Genomic DNA, 10,902 nt, shown 5'->3' on the forward strand with positions numbered 1-10,902 from the left:
TTGGCTTCTTAAAGTTTGAAGTTGTGTCTTCTTAACCTTCTCTTCTCCCTTATACTAGACCTCGAGCTTCTTCCAGGCTATCTTGGCCAAAGTAGCACTTGAGATCCTCTCAAAACCATCTTCATCTAAAGCTTGATAGATGAGGAACAGAGCATTCTTGTCTCTCTTTCACATGTCTCTTAAGCTATCCTTTTGCGTTGTGCATAGAGCAGACTCGTCGCTTAGCTTATCGTAGCCTTTCTCTATAACCTCCTAAACATCATGAGCTCCAAGGAGTGCCTTCATCTTGATACTCCAATTGTCGTAGATGCTTTCCTTAAGCATCGGGACTTGGAAGAAAACCATGTCACCATTTGTCATTGCTCTATAATGGAAACTTTAGGCTATGATACCACTTTGTTGGAATAGATAAGCTTTTAGGATTTAGCAAAGGTTAACAATTTATGGAATAAGCTTCACTTCTATTTATCACATTTTCTTGACTTGATACAAACTCAAAGACTTCACCCCTATTTATACTAGTTGCATTTTCTAATATAATGGTTAGGATTGTGTCACTACAATTATAATCTAATGGTTACAATAATTCCATATCTACCACACAATAATTTCATACCTATCACACATTCTAGAATAATCTTGTAGATGAGACATGTTACTAGAAATTAGGCTTTTATTGGACTTTGATTAAACAACTAAAATTAATTTTATATTTCAACAATTTAGTGCATGATTTTGTTAAATGCAGTCCCCGTGTTCTCTCTAAGTTTTGAAATGCCAAAATTAGTTAATCTTAAGAGTACTTAACCGATGCTACAATCATCACATCGCATGCAACCAAGGTAACTAACTATGAGGTCTTGACAATAGATGGTCAAGCTTTTCTATATGATTATCTTGTCATAGATATTGACCATCATGGTTCTATTGCAGTAAACAGAAAGGATAAACACAGAAATTTTTAGCAAGGTATTTTTATCTTACACCATTGTTGTTTTAATTTAAACATTCGTAATTGGCATTGAAATAACATGAGAATGCTATAAAATCTTCATATAAAATAAAATAAAATCTTTGACTATGATTTGCTGTATAATAACTAAGTTTTCTCTTCGAATATACTTAACATAGGATAAAACTTAAACACGCTCATTGAGTTTATTAAAGCCAGATTCTTTAAACTAGGCTTAATATGTTACAATGTTTTGTCGAATTGTTGGCATTGTTTTTCTTCTCTTATCCAAACTTTTGAATAAAGAAGATGTATTTTCAAGTCTTCAGCTTATATAACTTGGTTTTGTTGGTCTCCATTATTTTGCAGGAGCTCAAACTTGGATTTCTTGCAGAGAAACACAATCCAGTGGTGGCGAAGAGCTTGCAGTTATTGATAAAGGGAGCTCCAGAGAAGAAATTTGCAATTAGTAATATAACTCATGAGATACTTAGGAGTTCCTATTGAGATAAAATGACGTGATTTCTTACTTTCTTTTGCTATGCTTGCTGTGTGTGTTTGTATGTGCGTTTGGGTGTGTTTTTGTTTTTTTGCTGCAAGTCAGCTATGTAATTTGTGTTCCCATTACATGATCCATGAATTAGAGTAATGTTTTAAGTGGGTAGTAATTTTAAGAGATTCCATTTTTTTTTTTTTTTTTTGGCGAATTTGAAAAATTATATAACGACCCAAGCATGAACTAAAATTTGTTTGTTTGTGTTTGTGTTTGGCTCGAAATATATATATATATATATATATATATAATGAATTAGTAGTATTTCGAGCCAAAACGAGTTCGTGTTCAGCTCGTTAACTTAGCGAACGAGCCGAACATGAGCTTCTTAACAAGCAGAACACGAGCTGTTCACGAACAACGAGCTGTTTTGACAGCCCTACGTGTAGGATTAGAATCGGCGATCTCATTGTTGGAAATTCTACCCTTAACCGCTCTATTACGAATAAATGTAAGTATCATTGGTAGTGCATTCTCTCTGATGGTTGTAAGTCCTCTCAGGTCACGTTTTCAGATCTCACCATGTGTAGGGTGTGGTACTCGAATATTTAGCACACCTAGGGATGGTCAGAGTTAGTCTAATAGCCTTCGACCATTCCTTTACATATATCTAATACATAATTAATGAGTAATATTTTTAAATAATTTAATTGTCTACAAGGATATAATGATTTATAATCAATTAAAATTATCATTAAAAAAAAGTAAAAATATATTAAATTATATTTAAATAATGATTTAATATAAATAAAAAAGGTTTAAATCTCGCATTTATTATTAACATCCTACGGTTTTCTGATTCGGGTTGTTAAAACGGCTCTTTCTTTACGAATAGCTCTTGTTCGGCTCGCTAAGCAGACGAGTCGAACATGAATTAATTTTTTTTTGTTTGAAATATAAACGAGCCGAACACAAACAATGATATTTTTTAACGAGCTGAACAAAAGCTGAGGCCGAAATCGATCGTGTTCGACTTGTTTACATTTGCACCGGATCGTTTACAATTACAATTGGCTCGTTCAGAGTTCGAGTTCTCTCATAAATCGTTAAATTTTCATCTTAATCTAGTCAAAATTAATTTAAGTTGAACTATGAGCCGATTTCAATCCATTTAAAAAGATTTCAATCTCATTTCAAGGCGCCCCTGGATCGCCTCAAAATCGGCTCATTCATAGCCCTAGTCGCAGCACCCCTGGACCATTGTCCTAGCTTCCCGGCCACCGTCATTTGGTCCCTTCTACCAATGACATGAGCAATATATTTTTTGGCACAAGAACTATATTGTCGGCTTTTCTTCACAGCAGCCAGCTCACCGTCACTTCCTATGCTTTTTTTTGTTATTTCCTTCAGGAAAGTCTCGTGCCACTTGTATAATATTGGCTCCAGCCATTCAAGAGTTGACAATGTTTTGTAATCTTCATCGAAATAATGGAATCATTCTAACTAGGTCAGACTATATGATTTTCGCCCATTCGGGTTTTCTACCTAAGAACTCCTATTATTTTTTTCAGCAATTTTTTTTTTCATATGCATGTAGCTACGATACTAATATATTAATATATCACTCTACTTGATGAAATTACGAGTACATAGTAGTAATAAAAATAAAAAAATTAAAACATAGACGTTAGACATGCAAACACAGAGAAATTATAGTTGTTATCGTATGTAAATGCCACATATTTTTATTTTATGAGATGTAAGCTCTTACCAACCTATGCTTTTAATAGTACGGTGGCCTGAAACCAACCAAATTTTATTGTTAATTAAATAACAGTAACTTAAAAAATATTAACTAGAACATTATTTTACTTTTTTTTTTATTTTCAATTTGCAACCTTATTCATACAAACAGCCTCGAACTTCTCTTTCCTATGATCAAATTAAGACCTTAATAAATTCATCTCCATTGCAACAATGTGTCGACATTCTCCATCGTCTCTCATTAGAAAATTCCGCACAACGGCTAAAACATCCGGCTAAACCGCCAATGCTGACTAAAAACTAGCCATAAATTCATTCTATTGTTAATATGTCCTCATCCTCGCAGAATAATATAACCTCTCCTCCCTCCTCTTCTTCCCATACATGTATAAATATCTCACCTTTCCAATAACTCCAGAACCCGTAACCCAAGACTAATTCAACATGAATAAGCTCTTCCTATTCTTTCTAATCAGTATCCTCCTACTCCCAGTTCTAACCCACGCGGAATGCAGCTGCGACGCAGATCAGGAAGACTTCAAGGGGTCGCGTGCAATCCCATTAAAACTTGCCGCGATGTTTTCCATCCTCGTCGCCGGCTTTCTCGGCGTCTGTATCCCAACATTAGGCAAATGGATCCCTGCCATAAGGCCAGAGAATATAAATTTCTTCATCATAAAAGCATTTGCCGCAGGGGTTATCCTTGCCACCGGCTTCATCCACATACTTCCTGACGCCTTTGAGAACCTAACTTCGCCCTGCCTAAATCAAAGCCCTTGGCAGGACTTCCCCTTCGCTGGCTTCTTCGCGATGGTCGCTGCCATTGGCACTTTGATCATAGACACTGTCGCCACTGGATACTATAATCGGACCCTTAATGGCAAAGTCGTTCAGGAGTTGATTCAGGCTGACGAGGAGGACCCTAGCCAACTACACGTCCATACCCATGCAACGCATGGCCATGCTCATGGAATTGCTTCCTCTGCTCCTCAAGACGGACAAGATCTTCTCCGACGTCGAGTCATATCTCAGGTGGTGGCTTAACTTAAATTCAAAAAAATAAAATTATGTACTGCTGAGTTGATATTGATTATTTGAATGAATTTTTTGACTATAGGTGTTAGAAATGGGAATAGTGGTGCATTCTGTGATTATTGGAATTTCTTTAGGTGCATCAGATAGTCCAAGTACTATAAAACCTCTTGTTATAGCTTTAAGTTTTCATCAATGTTTTGAAGGCATGGGGCTTGGAGGATGCTTGGTTCAGGTATGTTGCAATCAACCAAAGATTACATTAATTGCTCTACATTAATTCCAATGGTGTAGAAATCATAAAATGGCTACTTGGGTTTATTCGTCAGTACATGCGAATGAGCAACCATAGGACGATAGCTCAACTTGGTCGACCGCCACCTCTGCGTCTAAGCCGAGCGCAATATTTTACCGTCATTAGGTGTTAATGTTATATATTCTCATAAATTTATGCCATTTATGAAAGAAAATATTGGGGTGAACAGAAAAATTTGTTTATTAACATAACAACATTCAAAAGCTTTTATCTTTATTAAAGTATTGTTCAAATTGTCACACTATATCAAAATTTACCTATACTTTTTATTTAATTAAATCTCAATAATTTGATTGTGACATTCATAAATACATCGATTTGATAGTTCAATAAAATTACCTTCTACTGTAAATAGATTGTTTTGAGAAATTAATGTTGTGTATGTAATATTCCCCTAATTTAAATGCCGAATTACTATAAGAGCCAATTCATATTTATGTTTCCAATTAAGGCCAATCTAAATTTAAGAAAGATATACATTTAATTAAGTATTGATTTTTAATGATATTAAAAATAATAATAATAAAAGCTTATGTTTTTTAAAATATGTGATGTTTTGGACCAAAATATTCACAAAAAAAATAATTCGATAAAAGTTGATAAATTTATAATATTTTACTTTATAATAATTTGTAATATAATTTAATTTAGGAGTAATTCTGGGTATGCTCTTACATATTTAATTGTGCTATTGCTTTTAATATTAGGCGAGTTCGTAAAAAAAATTCGTAAATTAATTTTATTAATAATATTATATATGTATCTTTATTGCACTAAAACTTATTATGATTTTATACGTCGATTGCTCTTGCAATTTATATTTATGTGACACGAAAAAAATATTACATCAGAACTCTGCAGGTAACTCCACACTTAGAGTTACGTGAGGAGTCCAAGGCGAAGAAAAAAAAAATCGGCCCAATAACACAGTAGAATTTTTCTCCCGTGTTATTTAAGCGTTATTGTATGTTATTCATGTGTTATTTTGTTCTGGGAATATTCCTAGTGTTACAATAACACAATAACATATCAATAACACTTGAATAACACACAGTAACATCTGAATAACACGGGTGGAATATTCCCCCGTGTTACCAGGTCGATTTTTTTTTATGTGACTCTACGTGCGGAGTCCTGATGTAATATTTTTCCCTGCGACGCAAATCAAATATGAAAACTATGAAGCAGGATGCGACACAAATCAAATATGGAAACTATGAAGCAAGAATGGAAATTGCATGATTTCTGTAATACAAAATATTTATTTTTTCAAATGTTTTGTTATTTGTTTGATTTACAGGCACAATTCAAGATTAGAGAGATGATTACTATGATTATATTCTTTTCCTTGACTCTTCCGGCTGGAATTGCTATTGGCATCGGAATTTCATCAGTTTACAATGAGAATAGTCCAACCGCTCTCATCGTTGAAGGCATTCTGAATTCCGGAGCTGCTGGGATTTTGATTTACATGGCTCTTGTTGATCTTCTTGCTGCAGATTTCATGAACCCTATGGTTCAGAAGAATGTATGCGTTCAAATTAAAATAAATATTTCTTTGCTAGTAGGAGCTGGTTTCATGTCCCTTTTAGCCAAATGGGCTTAAACCATTGCATTGTATTATGGAACTCAGAGTGCAAAAAGAGTTGGACGTTTAGCTTTTCATACAATTTTTTATACTTCTTTTGTATAAATTTTTATGCAGTTTAATGAGTTTTTTCTCCACATAAGTAAGCAGTATATGGATTTGTTTTTTTCTGAGAATGTGATGACATCTATATATATATATATATATGCGACGCTGCTCAGATCAGTTGGTTGGGTTTCTGCTTGTCAGTTGTAAGTGCCCTCTGGCATGGAGATCAAATCCCCCCGAGTGTAAGGTGTAGTACTTGAATTATTAGGCGCATTAAGGGTGGTTAGGGCTCGTATTATAGGCTTTGGTCATTCCTTTGAAAAATGATATATATGCACACACACACACACACACACTTCAGTGAAAGTTTTGTTATAATTTTCGAGCATATTCATAAAAGAGAAGAGGAAAGATGTAGATTTGTCAAAAGAGGAACTTTCCATTTACTTCTATAAAGAAGACCCTCTATTGGGTTTCTTTTATCATAACAACCCATTTACGTATGATAGCTCTCATATATACGAAATTTTCTTAAACTATATGATTGTAAACATATATAAGTACTGCAAAGAATATTATTAATAGGTACTATTTAGCTACTTTCTTGAGTTCAAAAAATATGTTTTACAAATAGTTGGGGAAGAATGTGCACACGAGAACAATCAAGGTCATTAAAATGAGAAAAATAAAAATGCAATGAGAAAACATAGAGAATAGCACAAGATTGTTTACTTAGGTTTACTATGATCCACCTAAAATTTTACTAACTCAAATACAAATTAAAATATGAACATTCCTTATGTTTTTATCTAGTTAATATTATTTTATCCCCCTCTTGATTTGAATATAATCATTACCCCAACAATGCTCATGAAAGATATTGAAAAGAATGTCTCTTCCTACTTAAAACAAAATTGTTGATCATCATGCCTAATAAAAAATATTGATTTTACTTTAATAAAGCCTAGATAAATTTCAATTGTCACATTTGGCTCCTCAATGATTAATGTTGAGCATCCAAAAGATAATTTTTTTGTATAATATTAGCCCAAATGATTGCAAACGCCTAGTCAATCCACTAACCACTTTTTCAACCTATGCCTCTACACTTTGATAGACTAAAGAGATAATGTAATGTCATGTAACTAATGATTTCTTCATCTTTTATAAAGCAACATAGGTTGATATGTATGAAATTCTATTCGTGAATATATTCTACATTATTTAGCTAACCAATCTAAAAATCAAAAACAGATTTGGTTTCAATTTGATGCATCCCAAAAGAATTATTTTAATCAACCACAAATCTCAATACAGATTAGAACTGAGAGCTTGAATGATCAAATTTGGCAAGGCCCAAGTGTATCGGTGAGACAAATCAAATGACATAAAAAAATAATTTGACTTGAGTCCAAGTGAGCTCAGATCATGCATTTAAAGCATTAAGAGAAATTTTAATACATAATTCTAAGGTCCAAAAATTCCAAATATGATAATTTTATAGTCAAATAGACTGTGTCCATGAGAGGAATCCAATGATCATAAAATCTATTTGCTCTGACATTGTCAAGAAATTTAAATAATTAAAAGGTTACACATCTGTTCAAGTGATTCACTTTGGGTCGTCTTATGGACTGGTTCAGTTTTATCCAATATTGTATAGAGGATGCAACTCTCAAAATCTATAAATTGAGCTCCACTCTTTTCTTTCCATGAGTGGAACTTGACTTGGAGGATACATGCCTAAAAATGTACTACTTATATATATATATATATATATACACACATATATATATATATATTATGCTCGTTTTTAATAATATTGCACTTTAATAGAATAGATTTTGCTTGTTTTTTATTGCAGGTACAAGAGATAGAGTTGTGGAGAAAAATGATAAAAAACAGAGCAAAATGAGATCAAATGGAGCAAAGGAGCACAAAGTGAACTAGCGCCTAGGTGTCATACCCGTACGTGAAAACAGTGAGCGTACGTGAAGAAAGAAGACGCCGAAAAGTGGCAGAAAACTTACCCCAATTAAGGGAAAATCTACGACCCTTACATGAGAGAGACTTCATACAGTTTGTCTGCCATAGAGGACAAGTCTGAGTCTGCTACAGAGCCGGCGTTACCAGCAATTACAGATGAGCTTTTTGCGGGTTGCGCGACATGCAACATTGAGATCCCCAGACAGATACCAAACAATAAAAGCATTTGTGGAATGCCCACAACGTAACGTCCTCCACTTGGAGCGTTACAGCACTTTGGAGGAGTATGCATCTAAAGACAGTGCATTTCACACTACTGGCCACTCAGTTGGAGAATCATACATCCCATTGGATACAGAGATAGCGCAGACAGGGATTCCTGCGGATATTGAAATGAGGGAGCAACCCCGATAGTCGTAGAAGATTACCATGGTAGAATTTGATAAAATGAGCAAAGAAAGAAGCAAGAGTTTGAATTCTACGAAGAAGTTCAGGGAAAATTTGTCAATATACTGGAAGGTCTAGAACTGTACACCAGAGTCTTTTCTGAGAGTGAAGAAAGAAGCATTCTAGACTGCATTTTCAACATGAGAGACAGATGTCGAGCCGGCCTTCTGATGGAATGAACCTATTCAGAGCCACAAAAGTGAATGCAGGGAAAAGGTAGGATAACCATTCAATGTGGTTGTTGCTACAATTTTACCAAGGATAGGTAGGGGAACCCCCCAGGGATCTTAAGTCACGACGAGGTGGATCTATTGCCTCCCACAATAAAGTGGATGATAAAAGGATGGTCAGATGAAGCGTGCCGCCAGTGGACTACTTTCCAAATAGTTGCATCATCAACATTTATAAAGAGGGAGACTGTATTTCCCCACATGTAGATCACCATGATTTTGTCAGACCTTTCTGCACAGTCTTGTTCATAAGTAAAAGGGACATTTTGTTTGGAAAAGAAAGCGACGTCGTCAGATCCGGTGAGTTCATAGGATCAGTTGCAATTCCGCTGCCGCTGGGTTCGATACTAATTTTAAAGAGAAACAGAGCCGATCTAGCAAAGCACTGCATTCTGGAGTGCAACGACAGAGAGTTTCCATTACACTCAGAAGGATGGACTACAACAAGATGTCGTATGGATTCCGACCGGATCCTGAATTGGAGGAGCTACAACCATACGAGCTAAGAGATGGTTGTACCTCTAAGTATATGCGAAGAGAAATTCTTTTACTGGAGCATCGCTTAATAGGTCAGCTTGATCAGGAGATCGTCCCACAGAGGACCGGCAGATAGTTTTTGTCACCTTTTATACTTTGTCAGAGCAGCATATATGATTTGTACTCAACACATGATATTACAAATGTATTCAACATGATTGTCTCTTTTGATGCTTTCAGCATGCATTCAGTCTGTAACACCTGTTTCAAGCAAATTAATGAAATTTCTTTCAGATTTCAACATATTTATCGAATTGCCCTTTTGTGTGATGGATAAAAAGCCTGAAAACAATACGTTGGTTCTGAATTATAATGAACAGAGAACAAAATAATAAAAAAATTGATGATAACAAGATTTAAATAAAATATACATTTGAAAAAATCAACCAACAAAAGTTAAGTGTTGAAAACTTACTTTGATAATTAAATTTGATAAAAAAAAATAAGAAAAGAAAATGATAAATTTATTGATTTTGTTTCTCTCGAGTTTGAGGTTTCTTACTCTTTGCTTGCGCAGCATGACTATCTTGGTCTGCATCAATTTCTTCACATCCCCATGAAGTTTCATACTCTGCACAAAGTCTCACAAACTTTCCTCACCATTATCAATCTTCACATGTCACATATCTAAGAAATTAACACCACAAACTCTCTACACTATTTTCATGTTGTTCTCGGGGTCAATACCTAAATTCTGATCCCCTCCTTTCGAGGCGGTACCTAAATTCTGACTCTCTTTATAGGATTCATACCTAAATTTCAATTCCCATCTCAGGTTCAGTACTTAAATTCTGATTCCCACCTTTCGAGGTTGGTACTTAAATTATGTTTCTCTTCCTGGAATTGATACCTAAATTTCAATTCCCATCTCGGGGTCAGTACCTAAATTATGATTACCTCCTTTCGAGGTCAGCACCTATATTCTAATTCTCTTCCAAGAATTGATACCTAAATTTTAATTCTCATCTCGGGGTCAGTACCTAAATTATGATTCTCTCCTTTCGAGATTGGTCCCAAAATTTTGATTCTCTTCCGAGAATTGATACCTGAGTTTCAATTCTCATCTCGAGGTTAGTACCAAAATTTTGATTCCCTCCTTTCGATGTCGGTACCAAAATTCGGATTATCTTTCTGGAATTGATACCTCAATTTCAATTCCCATCTCAGGGTCAGTACCTAAATTATGATTCCCTTCATTCAAGGTCGGTATCTAAATTCCAATTCTCTTTCTGGAATTGATACCTAAATTTCAATTCACATCTTGGGTTCAGTACCTAAATTATGATTCCCTCCTTTCGAGGTCAGTACCTAAATTTTGATTCTCTTCCTGGAATTGATACCTAAATTTCAATTCCTATCTCGAGGTCAGTACCTAAATTCTGATTCCCTTATTTCGAGGTCAGTATCTAAATTCTAATTCTCTTTCTGGAATTGATACCTAAATTTTAATTCTCATCTCGGGATCAGTACCTAAATTTTTATTTCCTTCATTTGAGGTCGGTACCTAAA

The 10,902-nt window shown here is 34.7% G+C and overlaps 1 protein-coding gene across 1 annotated transcript; it reads left to right on the forward strand.

The window, feature by feature from the left end:
• Positions 1-3,581: 3,581 nt before the first annotated feature.
• LOC110037873 (zinc transporter 8-like) lies at positions 3,582-6,252 on the forward strand. The gene is made up of 3 exons (XM_020742600.1): positions 3,582-4,241; positions 4,327-4,476; positions 5,858-6,252. Exons 1-3 carry the CDS (start codon positions 3,654-3,656, stop codon positions 6,161-6,163), a joined length of 1,044 nt encoding a protein of 347 aa, XP_020598259.1. The 5' UTR covers positions 3,582-3,653; the 3' UTR covers positions 6,164-6,252.
• The last annotated feature ends 4,650 nt before the right edge of the window (positions 6,253-10,902 follow it).

Source organism: Phalaenopsis equestris, unplaced genomic scaffold, assembly GCF_001263595.1.
Source record: "Phalaenopsis equestris unplaced genomic scaffold, ASM126359v1 Scaffold226166, whole genome shotgun sequence".
Taxonomy (NCBI): Eukaryota; Viridiplantae; Streptophyta; class Magnoliopsida; order Asparagales; family Orchidaceae; genus Phalaenopsis; species Phalaenopsis equestris.

What these genes read in the sequence shown, in the direction of transcription:
- LOC110037873 (XM_020742600.1), top strand. Translation starts at nt 3,654, where the DNA reads ATGAATAAGCTCTTCCTATTCTTTCTAATCAGTATCCTCCTACTCCCA. An exon ending in GACGTCGAGTCATATCTCAG is followed by an intron (nt 4,242 to 4,326) that starts GTGGTGGCTTAA and finishes TTTTGACTATAG; the next exon opens with GTGTTAGAAATGGGAATAGT. An exon ending in TTGGAGGATGCTTGGTTCAG is followed by an intron (nt 4,477 to 5,857) that starts GTATGTTGCAAT and finishes TTTGATTTACAG; the next exon opens with GCACAATTCAAGATTAGAGA.